Source organism: Ornithorhynchus anatinus, chromosome 16 (assembly GCF_004115215.2).
Source record: "Ornithorhynchus anatinus isolate Pmale09 chromosome 16, mOrnAna1.pri.v4, whole genome shotgun sequence".
In the NCBI taxonomy this organism is placed as follows: domain Eukaryota; kingdom Metazoa; phylum Chordata; class Mammalia; order Monotremata; family Ornithorhynchidae; genus Ornithorhynchus; species Ornithorhynchus anatinus.
Window position 1 is genome coordinate 45,776,787 of NC_041743.1, and position 21,675 is coordinate 45,798,461.

At 58.1% G+C, this 21,675-nt stretch overlaps 1 protein-coding gene across 3 annotated transcripts; it reads left to right on the top strand.

Moving 5' to 3' along the window:
* Window positions 1–354: 354 nt before the first annotated feature.
* Window positions 355–17,139, top strand: CTPS1 (CTP synthase 1). Of its 3 annotated transcripts, none has more exons than XM_029081316.2 (19): window positions 355–492; window positions 6,977–7,156; window positions 7,750–7,920; window positions 8,337–8,437; window positions 8,733–8,849; window positions 9,706–9,789; window positions 10,261–10,341; window positions 10,589–10,740; window positions 11,121–11,253; window positions 11,879–11,967; window positions 12,215–12,309; window positions 12,702–12,764; window positions 13,583–13,626; window positions 13,894–13,990; window positions 14,272–14,327; window positions 14,434–14,530; window positions 14,714–14,858; window positions 15,683–15,773; window positions 16,353–17,139. In XM_029081316.2, the coding sequence occupies exons 2-18, from the start codon at window positions 6,991–6,993 to the stop codon at window positions 15,765–15,767; spliced, it is 1,776 nt and encodes a 591-aa protein (XP_028937149.1). In that variant the 5' UTR covers window positions 355–492; window positions 6,977–6,990; the 3' UTR covers window positions 15,768–15,773; window positions 16,353–17,139. The 3 variants fall into 3 exon arrangements, with proteins under 3 accessions (XP_028937149.1, XP_028937150.1, XP_028937148.1); XM_029081317.2 differs by having other exon boundaries at window positions 16,372–17,139; XM_029081315.2 differs by having other exon boundaries at window positions 356–492; window positions 16,499–17,139.
* The last annotated feature ends 4,536 nt before the right edge of the window (window positions 17,140–21,675 follow it).

Consider the following 21,675-nt stretch of genomic DNA (forward strand, 5'->3'; position numbering starts at 1 on the left):
GGGTGACTTTGGACAAGTCACTTCACTTCTCTGTGCCTCGGTTACCTCATCTGTAAAATGGGGATGAAGACTGTGAGCCCCACGTGGGACAACCCGATTCCCCTGTGTCTACCCCAGTGCTTAGAACAGTGCTCGGCACATAACAAATACCAACATTATTATTATTAAGTGGGCTCCCAGGCCTCGGCAGGTCCCCCAGCCCTCCACACGGGGCGCCAATGCGCTCCCCGCGCCTGCGCAGTCAGTGCCGTCGCCCCCCCCCCGAGACCCCGCCCCCCTGGCGCCAGGCCCCGCCCCCGGGGTTTATGCTCGCGCGCGCGCTCGCGCTGCCTCACCGCCCGCCTCTCAGGGAAGCAGCCGGCGCGGGCCGGACCGCCCGCCCGCCCGCCTCCTCCTCCTCCTCCTCAGACCCGCACGGATCTTCTCTGGCTCTCTCGGGCCGGCGCCGGAGGGTCAGGGTCTCCCGGGCCGGTCGGCGGTGGGACGGGTCAGGTAAGGCCCCCTCTCCTCTCCCCCCGCGACCCCTGACCCCCTCCCTCCTTTCCCCCGCCAGGGCGGCCCCGGGCCTGGCGACGGTGACGGGCAGCGGCCTCGGCCAATCGGGGCCGAGGCCGGGAGCTTCCCGTCCAATGAGCGGCGAGGTAGCGGGCCGGGGGGCGGGCCAGCGGTCGGGGCGCCGGCTCCCGCGCGCCCGGCCGCGTGGCCCTCCCCGCTCGCCGAGCCCGGCCCGCTGCCCGCCTCGCCCCTTCCCGGCCGGGGAGCCGCAAGGCCCTGGGTTCTAATCCCCGCACCCCACGCTTCTCTGCGAGGTGACCTTGGGCCGCTCACGCCACCTCTCTGGGCCTCATTCATTCAATAGTATTTGTTGAGCGCTTACTATGGGCACAGCACTGTATTAAGCGCTTGGAATATACAAGCTGGAGACCATCCCTGCCCAATGACGGGCCCACAGTCTAATCAGGGGAGACGGACGGACGAAAACAAGACGACATCATCACGATAAATAGAATGAAGGGGATGGACACCTCATTAACCAAATAAATAGGGTCATAAAAATATAGATAAATGAGCACAGTGCTGAAGGGAGAGGGGGATTGAGGATGGGGATTGAGACTGGCAGCCCCACATGGGACAGGGACTCTGTCCGACCCCATTTGCTTGTATAATGATAATTATAGCGCTTAAGAAATACGTATTATTTAGTATAAAGAAATACTATCATTCATTCGATCGTATTTATTGAGCGCTTGCTCTGTGCAGAGCACTAGACTAGGTGCTTGGTTGGATAGTTCGGCAACAGATAGAGGCAGAGACCGTCCCTGCCCAATGATGGGCTCACGGTCTGACGGGAGGAGGCAGACAGCAAAGCAAAACAGAACTAAACAAAAACAAGACAACATTATCAAGATAAATTATCCTTATTCTAAGCACTGTGAGCCCATTATTGGGCAGGGAATTGTACATTCCAAGCGCTTAGTACAGTCTCTGCACGTAGTAAGCGCTCCATCAATAAGCTTGAATGAATGAATAGAAGGTAATAGGTTGTCCCTTGTGGGGCTCACAGTCTTCACCCCCATTTTACACAAGGTGACTGAGGCCCAGAGAAGTTAAGTGACTTGCCTAGTATCCACCCCAGCGCTTAGTACAGTGCCTGGTAGGTAGTAAGGGCTTAAATACCAGAATTATGATTAGTAATAAAATGATGATTAAGACTTCGAGGACTGGGACTTTGTCCAACCTGACAACCATGTAGCTACCCCAGCGCTTACTATAACGCCTGACACATAGTGAGCACTTAACACATACCACTAGAAAAAAAACCCCTCATGTTCTCCCCACCCTCCGAACCTGCCCCCTCCCATCCGAATGTCCTGAGGAGAAACCGAGGCATGACCCCCTCCAACCCCACGGATTTCCGTGTTTCGATCATTTGGGGCCGGGGCTTTGCCGGTGGCCGCAGACATCCTGTCTCTGCGGAGTCAGATTCGCCCCGGGGATTTGATGTCTGGGGGAAAGGGCGGGTTTGTGCTGGTGCGGACCAGTCCCCGGGGGTCCCAGGTCCACCCGAGGTGGACCACTCCCAGCTGGGGCTGCAGCCCCCAGAGCCGCCTTATCGAGTCCTTGCAAACTTCCTTCACCGCCCCCTAGCTGGGTCCGGGAACTGTCACCGTTCCCACCTAGTCGAGGTTTTGTTTTGTTTTTTTCATAAGGGTATTTATTCGGCACTTACTATGTACCATTCACTGTCATAATAATAATAATTGAGGTATTTGTTAAGCACTTACTGTGTGCCAGGAACTGTACTAAGCGCTGGGGTGGATACAAGCAAATTGGGTTGGACACAGTTCCTGTCCCATGTTGGGGCTCACTGTCTCAATTCCCCATTTTACAGATGAGGTGACTGAGGTCCAGGAAGGTGAAGTGACTTGCCCAAGCTCACACAGAAGACGAGTGGCAGAGTCAGGATTAGAACCCATGACCTTCTGATTCTCAGGCCCATGCCCTATCCACTACACCATGCTGCTTCTAAGCACGGGGGTAGATTCTAGGTCAGACACAGTCCCTGTCCCACATGGGACTTACATTACAGTCGTAATCCCCATTTTACAGATGTGATAACTAAGGCCCAGAGAAGTTAAGTGACTTGTCCAAGGTCACTCAGCAGACAAGTTGCAGAGTGGGGATTAGAATCCAGGTCCTTCTGACTCCCGGGCCTGTGCTGTACGCAGTAGGCCACGCTGCTTCGTGCAGCGTGACCAGCCCCGGGGACCGTCTCCGGGCGTGGCCGAAGCGAGCGGCCTGACTAAAGGCTTTAAACTCCAGCCGGCTGCCCTGGCCTTTACTGAGCACTTTACAGGCGCTTAACCAAGAGGGTCACTACCATTTTTGCAGTCTGCAGACCATCCTGCGCCCTCTGGGAAGCTGGAGCCAAATTCCAAACTGGGCAAAGTGTTCTATCGTCAATCCAGCGGGGAGAGGGCAGGACCCTGCCCTCAAACTCAAGCTACTCAGTGTGCCTCTCCCGACAACCTTTGCTCATGTACTCTTACCTATCTGGATCGCACGCTCCACCTCCCCCTTCCTATTCTACAGGCCACCGCTTTCCCCATCCTCAAAACCCTTAGAGATATCATCTCCTCTAGGAGGCCTTCCCTGATTAATCTGTCATCAACCCACACTTTGGCGCCGCCAAAGTGCTCGCACTCCCCAGTAGCATTTACGTCCATATCTTTATACTGAATCTCTTCCTCTCTTCTGTAATTTACTTTAATATCCGTCTCCCCTGCTAGAGACTGGCTGCTCTGTAGGCATCATGTCTGCTAGTTCTGTTGTATTTAATCAAGTGCTTAGTGCAGTGCTCTGCACACACAGTAGATACTCGATGAGTACTGTGGGTATTGTTGGACTGTACTCTCCCAAGAGCTTAGTACAATGCTCTGCACACAGGAAGCGCTCAATAAATATAAATGAATGAATGACACATTGTGGGCAGGGAATACCACTGTTTATTGTTATGTTGTACTCTCCTGAGCACTTAGTACAGTACTCTGCACACAGTAAGTGCTCAAATACGATTGAATGAGTGAATCCAAACACGGCTAGGCAGGAGTAGAAGGAACAGTGTTCTGGGAGGGAGCAGCAACAGCAGGCAAGGCAATGTACTGGGCACCCACTGGGTGCTGTGTACTGTTCTAAGCGCTTGGGAAGGTGTGAGAGATGAGGCACGTTCCCTGCCCACGAGGTTCTCACCCTCTAATGGGGGTGGCAGACATCGTGTAGCTGAGTGGGTGTCTTCGTCATGCTGCTAATGCCCTTCCTGGCGCGGGGACACACCAGCGTCCTCTCCCAGACTTCTCTATCACCGTGGATGGCACGACCATCCTTCCCATCTCTCAGGCCCGCAATCTCGGTGTCATCCTTGACTCGTCCCTCTCGTTCACCCCACATATCCTATCCGTTACCGAGACCTGCCGGTTTCACCTCTACAATATCACCAAGATCCGCCCTTTCCTCTCCACCCAAACGGCTACCTTACTGTTACGGGCTCTCGTTATATCCCGGCTAGACTACTGCGTCAGCCTTCTCTCTGACCTCCCTTCCTCCTCTCTCGCCCCGCTCCGGTCTATTCTTCACTCCGCTGCCCGGCTCATCTTCCTGCAGAAACAATCTGGGCATGTCACTCCCCTTCTTAAACGACTCCAGTGGTTGCCTATCGACCTCCGCTCCAAACAAAAACTCCTCACTCTAGGCTTCGAGGCTCTCCATCACCTTGCCCCTTCCTACCTCTCCTCCCTTCTCTCTTTCTACCGCCCACCCCGCACGCTCCGCTCCTCTGCCGCCCACCTCCTCACCGTCCCTCGGTCTCGCCTATCCCGCCGTCGACCCCCGGGTCACGTCCTCCCGCGGTCCTGGAACGCCCTCCCTCCTCACCTCCGCCAAACTGATTCTCTTTCCCTCTTCAAAACCCTACTTAAAAATCACCTCCTCCAAGAGGCATTCCCAGACTGAGCTCCTCTTCCCCCTCTACTCCCTCTGCCATCCCCTCTTTACCTCTCCGCAGCTAAAGCCTCATTTTCCCCTTTTCCCTCTGCTCCTCCACCTCTCCCTTCCCATCCCCACAGCACTGTACCCGTCCGCTCAACTGTATATATTTTCGTTACCCTATTTATTTTGTTAATGAATTGTACATCGCCTCGATTCTATTTAGTCGCCATTGTTTTTACGAGATGTTCTTCCCCTTGACGCTGTTTATTGCCATTGTTCTCGTCTGTCCATCTCCCCCGATTAGACTGTAAGCCTGTCAAACGGCAGGGACTGTCTCTATCTGTTGCCGACTTGTTCATCCCAAGCGCTTAGTACAGTGCTCTGCACATAGTAAGAGCTCAATAAATACTATTGAATGAATGAATGGGTGGGGAAGAGGCAGGAGGTCACCTTCCCGCTCTGCACTGCCTCTCCCAGGTGCCTTTATTCACCCCCTTGGGAAGGTTGGATGGGGGGGAACCCGGAGACGGTTGGTTGAAGGGTTGGATGATGGGGTCCTTTGTAGAACGGTCAGCTGAATGTGGTTGTTGTTCCTGGAGAAGGTTCGTCTGATGGACGGTTTAGTGATGGGCCTCCAGCCCGGGGAGGCGGCCTGTGGCCGGGGGCCGCTGACCAGAGCTCCCTGTGGCAGGAGCCTCTGCGATTGGGACGAGAGGCCGAACTTTGGGTCGCAGATGTCAGTGCCGGGACTCCAGAGTGAGCCTTCCGGGAGGAAGAGACACTTACCTGTCCTGCGCCTTCCATAGCTCCCTTTGCATAGGAGGAAACTGGCACAGAGAGGTTCAGTGACTTGCCCAAGGCCTCGCACCAGCCAGGGACAGAGCTGGGATGAGAACCTGGAGCTTCTGCCTCCCAACGCCGGTGCTCTTTCCACCGAGCCGGGCTTCCTCCTCAAGGACCCAGGTCTGCGCCCGGCACGGTGCCCTGCGTGCAGAACGTTCCCGGTGCGGTGCCCAGCATGGTGGCCTACATACAATAGGCTCCCGGTCTGCCCTGTTGAGTGTGACATCGATTCTCTGGTCATTAGGGGCAAAGGCTAGTATGAGTACTTGAAAGCCAGAGGGGATCCCCGAAACCTCGTTCTTAAATCCTTTCCTCAACTTCTTCCACATCAAACCCGTTACCACAGGGTTTGGGTTTGAGCAACCAAAGGGGTCATTTCTGCCTTCCCTTTCCCCCCTGGGAGATGCTACTGCCTGGCAAATAATGGCAGGTCTAACACAAGGTGTGCATGAGTCAGAATGGCTTAACCATTGCCCACCCGCCCATCCTCAACCAGCCCGGTAACCCATTCCAGTGCCCTCGCCCTGTTTCGGCCGGGTGGCAGGGAGGGAGCAGGGCACTTGCTCACAGCCACCTGGGCTTTGGCAAACCGGTGGGACCCGAGCAGAGGTGATTGGGAAATGTTTGCATCCCGTGCCCTGCCCTTATCTTGCTCTGGAATGTTCTCTCCTGGGGGGGCACAGCCCACTGGTGCCCCCAAAACAGTGGGGGGGCGGGGGAGCGTGAGAGTCCAGGTGGCCCAGCCTGCAGCCAGGAGTCACCGAGCTGCTCGTGGTCGGCTAACTGGAGTCTCACTCTTTCGGGCCAGGCGGTCTCAGCCCTCCCCGCAGTGTTCGTGTCTCCCAGCCTTGCGCTTGGGCTGGGGTGAGGGGAGATTGGGTAAGTGGCCATCACCCTTCCCTCCAGGGGCTCCCCTCTCCACCTTGGCAGGTTTCAAATCCATTAGCCCCAGCTCCTTGGGGCAGGTGGACTACTCCTTGGGGCAGGTGGACTACTGGGTGCATTCACTATGCCCAGTGACAGTCCATCGGTCTATCGTATTTATCGAACGCTTTCTGTGTGAGCTGCACTGTCCCAAGTGCTTGGAAGAGTATAGTATAACAGAGGTGGAAGGTACGTTTTCTGCCCACAGCAAGTTTGCGGTCCAGTGGGGGACAGATATTAATATAAATAAATTTATTTGCGGATATGAACATAAGTGCTGCGGGGGCTGAGGGAAGGGCAAATAAAGGGTACAAAACATAGGGCAAGGGTGATGCAGAAAGGAGTGGGAGAAGAGAGGAGTGACAAGCTGGCACTGGTACGTGGGTGTTGCCCAGGGCCCCCTTCTTGGAGCATTCATTGCACCCCGGTGGGCCTTCCCTGGCCGGGGGAGGCTGGAACCAAAGCAGGGTTCTGATTCCCATCTTACAGGTGGACATGAGCGGTAATTAAACAACTGGCCAGACTCCTTGAAAATCGTGTCTGGCATAAGGCAGATCACCGGGCACGGTGCCATCCTGGGGCGGACCGGGGCCGGAAGGCTCCGAGGACCAGGGCTCAGAGCTACGGGGTTCCCATGCATCCACTGGCCTCCGTTCCCTTGCCACAGCGCTTCCGGGAGGCTGCCAGTCGACCCCTCTAAAATAAGGCTCTTTGTGTCCTCCAGGTCTAGGGAGCAGGATGAAGTACATCCTGGTGACCGGCGGGGTGATCTCGGGGATCGGGAAGGGGATCATCGCCAGCAGCGTGGGCACGATCCTCAAGGCCTGTGGCCTGCACGTCACCTCGATTAAGATTGACCCGTATATCAACATCGACGCCGGGACTTTCTCTCCCTACGAGCACGGTGAGCGCGAGGCCAGGCCGTGGCATATGCGTTGGGAGTCGTGGAGAGGGAGACCTGGCCCTCGGCCCCCGGATGGGAGGGGGAGCTCTGTCCCAGCGAGGCCTCTTTGGCTTCCCCCTGTGCGAGCACGGGATGGGAAAGCTCTTTTACGCTTGGCTCTCCCCTCGCTGCCGGCTTGGCCCATGAATGTGTCCCCGTCCTCAGGTTAAGCGTTCTGCCCCGGGTTGGGCCCGGGACTTGGGGTGCGGGTGACTGTGAGGTGCCTGAAGGTGCCTCCTAGACTGTGAGCCCGTTGTTGGGTAGGGATTGTCTCTATCTGTTGCCGAATTGTACTTTCCAAGCACTTAGTACAGTGTTCTCCGCCCAGTAAGCGCTCAATAAATATTGAATGAATGAATGAAGGCCCCTCCCCTGCCCCAGAAACTGTGCTAATCTTTTCTGGCATCTGGTAAGTGCTTAGTAGGTGTCAAGCACTGTAGTACTCCGATCCCCTGGGAGCTGTGGCTTTGTTAGAGAACTGTTCCAGCATCCCGTGAAGCCAAATTCCCCAGCTTGTGTCAACTCTCCTTCCTGCCCTCCTGCCCCCGCTCCAGGGGAGGTGTTTGTGCTGGACGACGGCGGGGAGGTGGACCTGGACCTGGGGAACTATGAACGTTTCCTGGACATCCGCCTCACGAAGGACAACAACCTGACCACCGGCAAGATCTACCAGTATGTCATCAACAAGGAGCGCAAAGGCGACTACCTGGGAAAGACGGTACAAGGTGAGGCGGCTGGGGGAAGCCGGGGATCTGGGGGTGGGGGCCCTGTCCTGTCTGGCGACAGAGTGCCCCTGGTATGCGCTGATTTTGTTCTCCTTTGTCTTCTGAGGCCTGAGTCCTGCCCCTGGGGGCCCTTTACCATGGTTAGTGTCTCAGGGCTCTGGGGTTCAGGGTCAGAATCCTGTCACAGTGTCTCAGGATTCTCCCTCCTGCCCAGTGGGGCAAAACCCTCCTGGGGAAGTATCCACTGGCTCTGATCACTGAGAGGGCCATTGGCTGAATCCTGGCCACTGGCCAGCTCTGGTATTCCCCCCTCCCCTGACCCCCCGGGTGTCCTATGCCTAAGGAGCATCCGGCTCCCTCCAGTATTGCCATGTTTATGGGGAGGTCGTGAGCCCCCGATCTGTGTCCTTCTCCAGTGGTGCCTCACATCACGGATGCCATCCAGGAGTGGGTGATGCGGCAGGCGCTCATTCCTGTAGACGAGGACGGTGTGGAGCCACAAGTGTGCGTCATTGAGGTCAGTGCCCCCGCCTCACCCTGCTACTGCCGCTGCTTCTGCCCGCTTCAGCCTGCGGGCAAGGCTTGGAGGGGTGGGCAGGGGCCCCTCTGACCTAGGGGATTCCTGGTGGAGCTACCCACCTTCGGCCCCTCCTCCTCTTTCTCGCCTTCCCCTCCTTCCCTTCCATATCCTGTTCTACCGATCCTTGTCCTCTTCCCTCCCTTCTTCCTTCCCTCCTGCCACTTCCTGTCCTCCCCGCGCCCTTCCCTCCTCCGGGCCGTGCTTAGTTGTGGCGCCGACTCTGCTCCTCCAGCTCGGGGGGACGGTGGGAGACATCGAGAGCATGCCGTTCATCGAGGCCTTTCGCCAGTTCCAGTTCAAAGCCAAGAGAGAGAACTTCTGCAATATCCACGTCAGCCTGGTCCCCCAGGTGAGCCCCCGTTGGCCCAGGGCAGGGAGTTTGGATTTTGCCAGTCCTCAGAGAAGTAGCCCAGGATGCAGGCGAGGTTGTGGGAGTTGACAGAAGGCTGTTTCGACCCTCAAACTCTAACCTGTTGGGCCCCGGACCCAGCCCTGTCCCTCATCAGTGAGAGTGGGGACTGAGTACCTAGTGTGTGCACAGGGCACCGTGCTGATCACTTGCTAGGAGTCTGTTAGGAGCACTGTCCGCTGCCCTCCAAGAGCATTCAGCCTGGGTTCTCTCTACCCTGGGCCTCCTTCCCTTCTCTGGGGAGGCTCTGGATCTGCAGCATCTACCATGGAGTAGCAGCTTGCCTTAGTGGATAGAGCCCAGGCCTGGGAGTCACAGAAGCTGGGTTTTAATATTGGCTCTGTGATCTTGGGCAAGTCCCTTCACTTTTCTAAGCCTCAGTTACCTCGTCTGCAAAATAGGGGTTATGAGTGTGCGCTCCATGGGGAACAAGGACCATGTCCAACCTGCTTAACTTGGATCTACCCCTGTGCTTAGAACAGAGCTTGGCATATAGTAAGCGCATAACAAGTACCATAAAAATAGTAATAGTAATAACCAGGGATATGGTGCCTCCCGTCCCGCCCTCCTCTCTCTCCCCGAGGTGGGGACGCTTTTCCGAGGCCGCCCCCAGACGCCCTGGGGATGGCGAGGCAAGATGGGCCATGTGGAGCTGGGGTTCTGCGGGGCTGAGGCATCACTGGGGGCCGGGAGACTCGGGGAAGCGGGGAGAGAGGGTCGTGAGGTTGCCGGTTTCCTGGTCCCTGTGATGGGCTGGTGCGTCCCTCTCACCGAGAGACCTTTCCCACCGAGGTAGCCGAGCTCCACGGGCGAGCAGAAGACAAAGCCGACCCAGAACAGCGTACGGGAGCTCAGAGGCCTCGGCCTGTCCCCGGACCTGGTGAGTCCCCCACCCCCACCCCAGTCTCTCCCGACAGTCTGGGCAGGCGGCCTGTCCTGGCAGGCCTGAGGCGGGGGGACCAGCACCACACACAGCCTGGGCAACTCTGTGGGAGTCCACCGTGCCATCCTACCCTTCTTCTTCCCCCATCCACTGGGCCACAGCTACCCCATGTTCCAAGCTTTCCTAGAATCCCTCCCGATCCAGGGTTGTACGGTTAGTTCTTTATTCAGAGATTTCCTCCTGCTACCTCACCCTCCTTCCTGGTCTCTCCTTGTTCTTCCTCCTGTTCTCCTCTGTGTAGGCAGTTGGGGTCCCGCTGTCCCCCCGTTGTTAGACTCTCAGCCCCGCGAGGCCAGGGAACCCGTGGCAGGCTTCCATGGGCCTCTCCCTCATACGGAGTACTGAGCTGCACCCGATTTGGCTGATGGGCCGATTTGGGGTCTGTCTCCCCGTTTCTGCCTCTTTCAGGTTGTGTGCAGGTGCTCGAACCCTCTCGACACATCCGTCAAGGAGAAGATTTCCATGTTTTGCCATGTTGAGCCCGAGCAGGTAGGTGTGGTTGGGGTCTCCCCTTGATCCTTTCACAGCCTGCCCTCCCTGTCCACCCTCCCTGCCCACCTGTCCGTGCCCATCTTCCCGTCTGCCCTGCCTGCCCGTCTCTCCCCGTTGCGCCTCGGCTCAGCTTAGCCCACAAGGGGCCCGGTAAGCAGAGTGCATATGAGTGACCTTGGTGTCCACGGCTTGGCCCTCGGCAGTGGCTCTTGGAGTGAGCCTCTGTGTCCGCTGTCCCCGGCAGGTGATCTGCGTCCATGACGTCTCCTCCATCTACCGCGTGCCCCTGCTGCTGGAGGAGCAGGGCGTGCTGGACTATTTCCTGCACCGGCTGGACCTCCCTGTGGAGAGGCAGTCCAGAAGGATGCTCATCAAGTGGAAGGAGATGGCTGACAGGTGGGTGGGGCCCAACCTGGTTCTCCCAGGGCCTGTGGGGCTAGCCCAAACCTGGCAGTAGACCCATCCCAAGGGACCCTGAATCACCCTGATCCCATGTGCCGGCTGGAAGGAGTGGAGGCGGCCCAGGCTCGGGCTCCCCCACAAACCCTGGGCCCCTCCCCATCCTGACCGTGTCAGGAGCATCTGCTGAAAGATGCTCAGAGGAGCAGGACCTGCCTGGCGGCCTCATTTCTTGAGTCACCAAATGGGGGCACATGGCCACCCATCCACAGCACCAGGCCTACTTTCCTCCTCCGCCACTGGTATCCCCCGCACCGGGCCTCTGTGTGACGGGGGGGGCTTTCCGGGGCAGCGTCCAATCGGTGCCATTACTCCAGGTACGACCGGTTGTTGGAGACCTGCTCCATCGCCCTCGTTGGCAAATACACCAAGTTCTCGGACTCGTACGCCTCGGTCATCAAGGCCCTGGAGCACTCTGCCCTGGCCATCAACCACAAACTGGAAATTAAGGTACCCTGGGCCAGATCAGAGAGGAAGGTTGCTGGCGGGGGCGCCCGGGGCTTTCCTCCTCCATCTGCCATCCTGCCCACACCCGCGAATGCCTGCCACATCCCCCTTGGCCCAAACCAGGGATGGGGAAGCTGAAGAATCAAAGCTGGCACTATCCTTGTGTCTGGATGTGTAGCCAGTTCGTTCATTCAGTCATATTTATTGAGTGCTTACTATGTGCAAAGCACTGTACTAAGTGCATGGGAGAGTAAAATACCACAGCATATAGAAGCATTCCCTGACCACAATGAGCTCACAGTCTAGGGGGGAGACAGACAGGCTAGCTGTGAATTTGAGCCCTAGGGGCTTGTAGGGGATTTGGGACCCGAAGCATCCAGGAAGCAAGGTCAGAGGGCATGTCGGGACCCGAAACCACAGCTGCTACTTCCTTGGGCTTCAGGCCGCCCCTCTGCTGCCGCTGCTCACTGGTGGGGGCCGGAATGCCCACGGAGAGGAAGGCGCCAGCTCCGACAATGGGGATGTTGGGGAGGAGAATCTAGTGACCCTACGGGGTGTGGGGGGGGGATCTTGCTGGTCTTTGATGGGGAAACCGACCTCTCTTTCCCGCTGCCTATCACGTGATCAGTACATCGATTCTGCCGACCTGGAGCCCAGCACGCTGCAGGAGGAGCCCGTGCGCTATCACGAGGCCTGGCAGAAACTCTGCAGTGCCGAGTAAGACCTGCGGGCTTGGGGTGCCAGGGGAGGTGGGGCCTCCCCCGGGCAGTGGTGGGAGCCCCTAGGGTTGGGGACCAACTGGCCATATAGTCAGGACACCACCTGCACCTGCCAGTGACAGTCGAGGCCAACCCAGGCTTCACCTGGGCACCGGGCCGGCATGGTGAGGGGCGACCTCCAAGAGGGTCGGCAGGACTTAGGTCTGGGTGACGTCCGACATCAGAGGAACTGTTTGGCTCTGCAGCGGCATCCTGGTTCCAGGAGGGTTTGGTGTTCGTGGGACCGAAGGGAAGATCCAAGCCATCTCCTGGGCCCGGAAACAGAAGAAGCCCTTCCTGGGTGAGGGGAGTGGGGATGGTCGGCCGGGAGAACGCGGGGGAGGGGGATGGGCCTCAAGCAGGCCGTTCTGGGCCCCGGGAGTGGGCGTGGGAAGGACACGGCCTGGTCTTGTCTAGGCATCGACTGCAACGGGAGGAGGGGTCCCGTGGCCCCGGTTGTCAGCGTGGCTGTTTCTGAAGCTATCGGGGCCGACCGTGAAAGCGGGAGGTGGGTGGCGCTGGGCAGGCCTGCCGCTCCTAGCAGGGCAGGGTGTCTGTCGGGCACAGGGTCATCGACGGTGTTGGGAAACGGGTGAGGCCCGGTTGGCCGTGGCCCGGCCGGGGACCCTCACCCGGCTTCCAGCACCATCCTCCAGCCACGTGACGCTTGCGTTTCTGCCACTGCCTCGGAAGGCGTTTGTTTAGGGATGCAACTGGCCGTCGTCGAGTTTTCTCGCAACGTCTTAGGATGGCACGGTAAGAGTTTTTTGTTTGTTTGTTTTGTTTTCAAATATTTGTTAAGCACTTTGTGCCAGACATAGTGCTAAGCGCTGGGGTACATACAAGTTATGTTGGACCCAGTACATGTCCCACAGGGGACTCACAGTCTTAATCTTGAGAAGCAGCGTGGCTCAGTGGAAAGAGCATGGGCTTTGGAGTCAGGGCTCATGAGTTCGAATCCCAGCTCTGCCACTTGTTGGCTGTGTGACTGTGGGCAAGTCACTTAACTTCTCTGTGCCTCAGTTCCCTCATCTGTAAAATGGGGATTAAGACTGTGAGCCCCACGTGGGACAACCTGATTCCCCTATGTCTACCCCAGCGCTTAGAACAGTGCTCGGCACATAGTAAGCGCTTAACAAATACCAACATTATTATTATTATTATTATTAATCCCCCTTTTACAGATGAGGAAACTTAGGCACAGGGAGGTTAAGTCACTTGCCTCAGGTCCCACAGCAGAAAGATGAAAGAGCCGGGATTAGAACCCAGGTCCTTGTGACTCTCAGGCCTGTGCACTATCTACTAGGCCACGCTGCTTGAGTTCCATCCCTCCCTCCTTAGCCCCTGGGTTCACAGCTGGGACAGGGCCCGATTACCCCAGCTCAACCCCCTCAGTCCTCTGTCCATTGGGTGACCGGCCTCCTGGGTGCAGTCAAAATACCACATGACTCGGGGAGGGCCGGCCTTTGGGGAGGGACATCCGTGTGGGCGACCGGCACGGCTGGAGGCTGAGAGGTTCGAGGGCACCAGGACTACATCACACATTCGTAACTTAAGATTTTGTGGTTTTGCAGATGCAAATTCAACAGAATTTGACCCTAAAACAAGTCATCCAGTGGTAAGAGGCTGGTGCCGCTGTTGGGTGCGACCTCGGAGGTTGGGTTCCGGGCGGGTGGGGGAGGGGGACCGGCCCCGTTTGGAGGAGCGATTCTACATCCACGCAGCTGGGCGGCCTTGGGTCAGCCCGACCAGCCAGAGCACTGACTCCTCTCCCCCACCGGCCACCAGCTCAGCTCGACTCTGGGTCCCCACCGCGCCCATCTGGGGGCCGCTGCCCCACCACCACCTGGGGGCTGCAGGTCAACCACGCTCCGCTCCCGCACAGGTGGTGGATATGCCGGAGCACAACCCTGGTCACATGGGGGGGACCATGAGGCTCGGCAAACGCAGGACCCTGTTCCAGACCAAGACCTCCATCATGAGTACGGCCCCCACCCCCTCCCCCTCCCCCCAGGGCTGTGGGCCAAGCTCCCCTCCCTCCTCCTGAACCCCGGACAGTGGCTGACTGCCTCGTGGGTCCTTCGGCTTCTGTCGGCCAATTGTTCCTGGCTGGGCCTGGGCTGACTTGGGGAGGACCGGTAGGGAAGGGGATGCTGAGCGGACGGGGGCTGGACCAGTGGCATGTGGTTAGGACCCAGGGGGCGAGGGGGCAGCGGGGACGAAGGACATAGGGCAGGCTGGGACTCGGGGCCATCTCTCGCAGGGAAGCTGTACGGCGACCACGATTTCCTGGAGGAGCGACACCGACACCGCTTTGAGGTAGGCCCACAGCCCCCCAACCTTCACACGCCCCCTTCCCGCCCCAGGCCCAGCCTGACCTGTCCTAGGATGGAGAGGGACATGGCCCCCTCCCCACCCTTTCCAGGTGAATCCAGTCTTGAAGAACTGCCTGGAGGAGCAGGGCTTGAAGTTCGTTGGCCAAGATGAGGAAGGAGAGCGGATGGAGATCGTGGAGCTGGACGGTGAGCCCGGGGCCGATGGATGGCACCGGGGGTGCTGAGCATGACGGGAGTCCCCGGGACTGCCATCCTCCCTCTGCCGGGTGGGCTGAGACGTGGGCTGGGGCCTCTGACCTTAACGGTAGGGGGATGGGGAGTGGAACCGTGGAAGGAGCTGACCCCCAACTTCCCGGGCGCCCGTTTCAGACCACCCGTTCTTCGTCGGCGTCCAGTACCACCCCGAGTTCCTGTCCAGGCCCATCAAGCCCTCCCCACCGTACTTTGGCCTCCTGCTAGCCTCCGCCGGGCGACTTTCCCACTTCCTCCAGAAGGGCTGCAGGCTCTCTCCCAGGTAAAAGGGCACCCTCAGCCGGGCGCAGCTCACAGAGATGCGGGCTCTAAGGAGTGTGGAACCCCCGCCCTGGCACGTGCGGGAATCTGCAGGCGTGCCAGGTCCCGCCTCGGTCACCTGGCCCCGATACCCCGGTCGGCCATCCTCGGCCTGCAGCTGCCGGCTGGCTGGCTCGTGCTTTGGGTTGGGCCAGGTCCCGGGAGTCATCAGGTCCCCGAGGCCACGGGCCGAGCTGCTTGCTCCCGGTGCTCTCTGGTTGCCCCCTGCTCAGCATGCAGTATGTTGTCAGCCGGGTCCTCTGTTGGTGGATTGATGTTCCCACCACTGTGTCACCAGGCTCCAATCCTCGAGCACCTTATGGCCTGCTGGCTCCCTTGCCCCTGGGGCCCGTGCTGGGCAGGCCAACCTGAAACCAGCCGGGGCCTGAGCCAGGGGCCAATGCCAGCCCAGGGTGGGCAGCCTAAACTGCCTTCGTGCATCTCATCTCTGGGGTCGCCCCGCTGACTTCAGTTCCCTTGTCGTGGTCACCAGGCTGGAGTGGAGAGGGGACCCGGTCAGACCCCTCGGGCCTGCTCCCTCCGGGTTTGTGCTCACGTCCCCCGGCTCCTCGGCCTGCTCTTTGAGGAGGCTGCATGACCCATACTGGGAAATGGTGGGCTGGGGGGATGGGGGTGGCCGGGCCCGGCTGTCATTCTGCCTCCCCTCTGACCTGGGTGGCTCGTGGAGGTCGGTAAGACCCTGACGATGGGCCAGAGGGGCCTGGGATGTCAAGCGCCAGAGGTGCGGCGCAGCTTGGGGCAATGACGGAGGGTCTTCCGCCGCAGGGACACCTACAGCGACAGAAGTGGGAGCAGCTCCCCCGACTCTGAAATCACAGAGCTAAAGTTTCCATCAGTCAGTCAAGATTAGAGCCAGGTAAGTCGGGAGCCCCCAGGGGGCTGTGGCCACGGGGGCCAGGGCCCAGGAGGGCAGGCGTCCCGGTGGAACAGCTGACCCAGACCCTTCCCCCTCCTGGGTTCTGTACCAATCCCTGACAGCCTGCCTCTTCCTTAGGACTGGATGAGTGTCCCTCCTCCTGGGAGGCTGGATCCTGTCCATCTGTCTCTAGGGAAGGGACTTGGGCCTAGTAAGGCAGGATTGGGAAGCAGTGTGGTCTAGTGGACAGAGCACGGGTTTGGGAGTCAGAGAACCTGAGGTTCCAATCCTGGCTCCTCCACTTGTCTGCTTTGTGATTGTGGGCTAGTCACTTCACTTCTCTGGGCCTCAGTTACCTCATCTGTAAAATGGGATGAAGACTGTGAGCCATTTATGGGACGTTGACTGTGTCCCACCTTATATCTATCCCTGCTCCTAAAACAGTGCCCGGCACATAGTCAGCACTTAAGGAATACCACTAAAAGAAAGGAAGAAAAAAGATTCTGCTTCCCTAACCCGAGGGCTGGGGATTAATGAGTTAATCAATCAGAGGTACTTATTGAATGCTTATTGACCCAGGCTCTCCCCACCACCCCAGAAAGTGGCACAGCCTGGGGACAGTGGAGTGGAAGACTGCAGATGAGCTCTGCTTAAACGGGCCCGCGTCGGAGCAGCAGCTCACAGCTGTTTGTGTCTCTGTGCTTGTGTGCCCGTGTCTGTGCCAGTATCCGTGTCCGTGCCCAGGGCCCGCGCCCTCCAGATGCTCTGGCAGCGCCGGGAGTTCATGTCGACGCATCCTTCGGCCTGGATGTTCCTCCTCCGATATGATGTTTTTATCCCATGACCTCCCTGCCGCTCCGCTGTTTTCTGTGCCCCTTGCCTGCACCTCTCTCGGATACCGCTCCGAGGTGCTGCTTCTGCCCGGGTTCTGGGGCCCTGATTCCCAAGAGGTGACAGCAGTGGTGGTGGTAGAAGGCTGCGGGGGCCAGCCCCAACCCCCAGTCACACAGTATTTATGGCTCCCTGGTGTGCCAGCAGGCAGGCACAGTAGCTATCAATTGTGGGGATTGCCAGGCTGCAGTGCCACGCCCGCACGGGCTGGCCTGGCTGCGAGGTGACACAGACTCCTTGCATCGAGGGCGCCTCACGGGTGAGACCTGTCTCCCGGTTCTGCTGGCCGCTCACCCGCCCGCGTCCCCCTCGCCCCCCACATTCCCGGCCAAGCGTCTGCATGGAGACACAGAGGAAAGGCGGCCTTCGTAGCGAGATCCTGGGCCGGCATCAGGCCGCTGGCCTCCGTATCCCCGCTCACGGGACGTAGGTCCTGGTAATGGACCAAATAAAAAGCCTGGCTGGGCCACACGCACCTGATCACTCTCTCTCGCCGCCTCCTCCCCCTGGCTGGGTGGGGAGTGTCTCTGTCTGTGCCGCCCACCCCCCATCCCCCCCCAGGGTGGCAGACGTCACAGGCCCGGGGTGGGGGGCCTCCTCTCCAGAGAAATTGTCCCCGCAAGGCCCATCACAAGAGCGAGGGGGCTGCTGGTTCCATGTGTGGGCCACCCTGGCTGTTTTGCCCAGGGGGTCTCTGCCTCTGCCCGGGGAAGCAATGTCCATCTTGTTTCTCCCTCCCCTTTAGTCACTGTGGAGGGGTGAGGGGGTGAGAGAGAGTGTGTTTGGGAGGGGGGTGGGGAGCTGTCTTTCCTCCTCTAAAGGCCGTAGTCCCTGTTTCCCTCAGCGGGGTCCTCGGTCACCACCCAGACCCGCCCCTCCCCTCCTTGGGGCAATTCCAGGAATGGGAAAGAGCACCCTGCTGAAAGGCCTCTGTCTCCCTGCCGCGTAGCATGGCACTACTGGAAGTGGGAGGGTTCTGGGAGGGGAGTCACTGCCCGGATTCAGCCCCACTGGCTCCCTGGGCTTCCTGCCCCCCCGCTGTGATGTGACACCCGCTTCCCCCGCCCCCCAGTCCCACCCCAATGAGTCCCCCTCCAACGGGGTCCCCAGCCCCCCACTGCCCTGCCCGGCACCTTGAGGACTGGGGGTGTCTCCCTGCAGAGTTTTACGATGTGAGCGCTCACCGCTCTGTGTCTCGGGGTCAACGGGCTTTTTCTCACTCCCTGGTGGATTTCCGATTACGTGAAAATCGGAAGCAGTATGACTCAGTGGAAGGAGCCAAGGCTCAGGAGTCAGAGGTCATGAGTTCTAATTCCGACTCCGCCACCTGTCAGCTGTGTGACTTTGACCAAGTCACTTGACTTCGCGGTGCCTCAGAGACCTCATCTGGAAAGTGGGGATGAAGACTGTGAGCCTCAGGTGGGACAACCTGATTACCCTCTATCAACCCCAGCGCTTAGAACAGTGCGGCACATAGTAAGCACTTAACAAATACGAACATTATTATTAGTACTATGACAAGCCTGGAACTAACTGCCTTTGCCCGCCCGGAGGCGAGTGGCACGTGTCTCTCTGCTGCTACCTGGTGGCCTCGAGGGCTCTAAGACACCCGGAAATTGTCACCCTCTAGGCCACTCAACACTAGATGGTAGCCGGATAATAATAATAATAACGGCATTTGTTAGGTGCTTACTATGTGCAAAACACTGTTCTAAACTCTGGGAAGGATTCAGGGTGATCAGGTTGTCCCGGATGGGGCTCATAGATTGAATCCCCATTTTACAAATGGAGTAACTGAGGCCCAGAGAAGTGAAGTGACTTGCCCAAAGTCACACGGCTGACAAGTGGCTGAGCCGGGATTCGAACCCATGACCTCTGACTCCCTAGCCTGGGCTCCTCCCACCGAACCAATTGCTTCCTTTGTATGTACGACCTGTCAACCACTACCTGGTCCTCGGGCCCTTGGGGTATTCTAAGAGTGCCTCTGCTGCCCCCCTCATGGGTGTGTAAGTAGAAGACAGCCATGAAGCGTCTCGTGGCGTGTACCGTGGCTCAGTGGAAAGAGCACAGGCTTGGGAGTCAGAGGTCATGGGTTTGAATCCCGGCTCTGCCACTTGTCAGCTGTGTGACTGGGCAAGTCGCTTAACTTCTCGGTGCCTCAGTTGCCTCATCTGTAAAATGGGATTGACACTGTGAGCCTCTCGTGGGACAACCTGATTACCCTGTATCTACCCCAGAGCTTAGAACAGTGCTCTGCACATAGTAAGTGCTTAACAAATACCAACATTATCGTGGGTCTCACAACCCACAACCACATGGCTGCCGCACTCTTCCGTTACCCACCCCAGTTCAGGAAACCCACCAAAAAAGACGCCATCACCGAGTTCTGTATGATAACACTTTAATCGGCACCCAGATGGCAGGCCCTGGCTCTGCCACTTGCCTGCTGTGTGCTCTTGGGCAAGTCACTTAACTTCTAAGGGCCTCAGTTCCCTTATCTGTAAAATGGGGGTGAAGACTGTGAGCCCCATGCGGGACATGGACTGTGTTGTGTCCAACCTGATTAACTTCATATAATCATATTTATTGAGCACTCACTATGTGCAAAGCACTTAACCAAGTGCTTGTCTGGTCCAAGTGAAACTGCTGCCCCTTTGCTCGTCATGAAGATCGGCTGCTGGATGTAGACCAGGGGCTTCCCTGAGACCCGGGTGGTGGTCTCTTCCCTGGAGGAGGAGGAGGAACTCGTACAAGATTTCAGAGTTGGGGCTGTAGAAGGTGCGCCAGGAGCCACTGACCTGGAGCTGGATGCTGCTGGCTGCCCACCGGGCTCCTGGCCCCGGGGCAACACGAACGGGAGGCCCGTGTCAAATACATGGATAAATGCGATTGATTGATTGATGGAGGCCAAGGCTGGGATCGAAAAGCAGCCCGACGCCGACCCCACTCCTGGACCCAGGAGTGAGTGTGGGCTACTGAAACGAGCAGCGCCTGGGGTCTGTCCCCCGAGAGAGCAGCCAGCCGGCAGGACCCCAACCTCACCATCGCCTGTCTCATCCAATCAGATGCCGACCTCGCCGGCCAGCTGGGAATCGGTTCATTTCGCTTGTCTCCACCCCAGCCAACAGCCACGGGGGTCAGCCCGCTACCCCAGCTTCTGTCCTGGGGACAGAGACCCACCCCCCCGCTCCTTAGCAGCCCCAAGCCCTCTGAGCTGGATCCGGGGGTGTCCGCCCACCCTCGTGGCCCCTCACCCATTGGGTGTGCCAACAGTGGAGGCTGGAACTCTCGCCGACAGCCTCCCGTTGCCGTGGCATGTCCGGCCTCTTATACAGTCCCTGCGTGGGCCGGGGGCCATCTGCCACCTGCCCGTGCTGGCCCCCGGCCAGCACCGACAACGCCCCTATTATAGTTCCCGTAGCACCCTGCTGTGCAAGGGCTTCATAAAACTTGTGCTGCAGGCAAAACACACTAAAAATAAATTCTCTAAGTGAGAGAGATAAGACCATCTGCGTCCCAGGTCTATTTGTCTTCCCTAATCATATTTTTCTATAGAGCTTATCTAGCTCTATTGGATTGCAGCCCTCTTTGATTTTACCTTCAGCCTTCTGGCACTATGTCAGTATAGTGCCTGATAAACCCGGTTGATGTGGCACAGCTCTGCCAGCAGGAAGGTGGCAGTGGCAGAAGTCCCCAGAATGCCATGCTCCGAGGGGGCAGCCCCCGTCTCTCAGCGAGCCCCCAGGACCACGGGCAGAGCGCCAGGGCCTCCGGCTCCCCTGGCCCCGGACTCCCACCACCACCCTCTGACCAGGCACCTCCAGCCCTGGCCTGGCTCGTGTCCTTCCTACCCTCAGCCACCCGCTTCCTCCTCCTCCAAGAAACCTTCGTCAGAAGGCCGGGACCGGGCCATCATGCCTAGATCCTCTCCAGCTGTGAACATACCATCTTTGGGTGGGTGGGCTGAGTCTGAGGGGCCCTCTGGGTCAGCCCCTCAAGGGCGGGTGGGCGTGCAACCACACACCGTAAAGCCCTGGCCCCTGGCATGAGCCAGGCCCTGCCACAGCCCAGGAACTGCTGGCTGGAGACTAGGGTGACATTCACTTTTTAGATTGGAAGCCCAATGGGAGACAGGGATCAGATATAAATGCCTACCTACGTATTCTTTCTCAGCAGTCGGTATGGTGCTTGGCCCACAGGAAACTCTTAATAAATATTACGCCTACCGCTGCTGCTAATTCACCTGAGTTCTTCAGGGGTGGAGTTGGCAGGGATGCTTGAGTGTTGGCTCCACTTGAACCTTGTCACACAGACCCCCAGCTCCCTCCCCATTTCCCCTCCCAGAACCACCAACCCATCTTCCCCCATCCATAAGATGTCGGGATTTTTAGAAGCGGAACGGGGGACAGGGGAGGGGTTGATGGCAATCGGTCAATCAATTGACTGTATTTATTGAGTGCCTACTGTGTGCAGAACGCTGTACTAATACTGTACACTGCTCATACTTTGCTCCTCTGGTGCTAACCTTCTCACTGTGCCTCAATCTCACCAGTCTCGCCGCCGACCCCTGGCCCACATCCTACCTCTGGCCTGGAACGCCCTCTCTCCTCAAACCCGCCAAAAAATTACCCTCCTCGGGGTTCAGAGCCTTACTGAGGGCACATCTCCAAGAGGTCTTCACAGACTAAGCCCCATCCTCCACTCCCTTCTGTGTCAGCCTGACTTGCTCCCTTTACTATTCCCCCTCTCCCCGCCCCACAGCACTTATGTATATATCTGTAACTTTATTTATTTATATTGATGTCTGTCTCCCTCCTGCCCCGCCCTTATTCTGTGAGTTTGTTGCGGGCGGGGATTTTCACTCTTCATTAACACAGTGCTCTGCACACGGCACTTTATAAACATGATTGAATGAATACAGTATAATGGAGTTGATAGACACATTCCCTGCTCACAGTCTCGAGGTGGAAACAGACATTAATATAAATAAGTAAATGATAAGTGATAATAA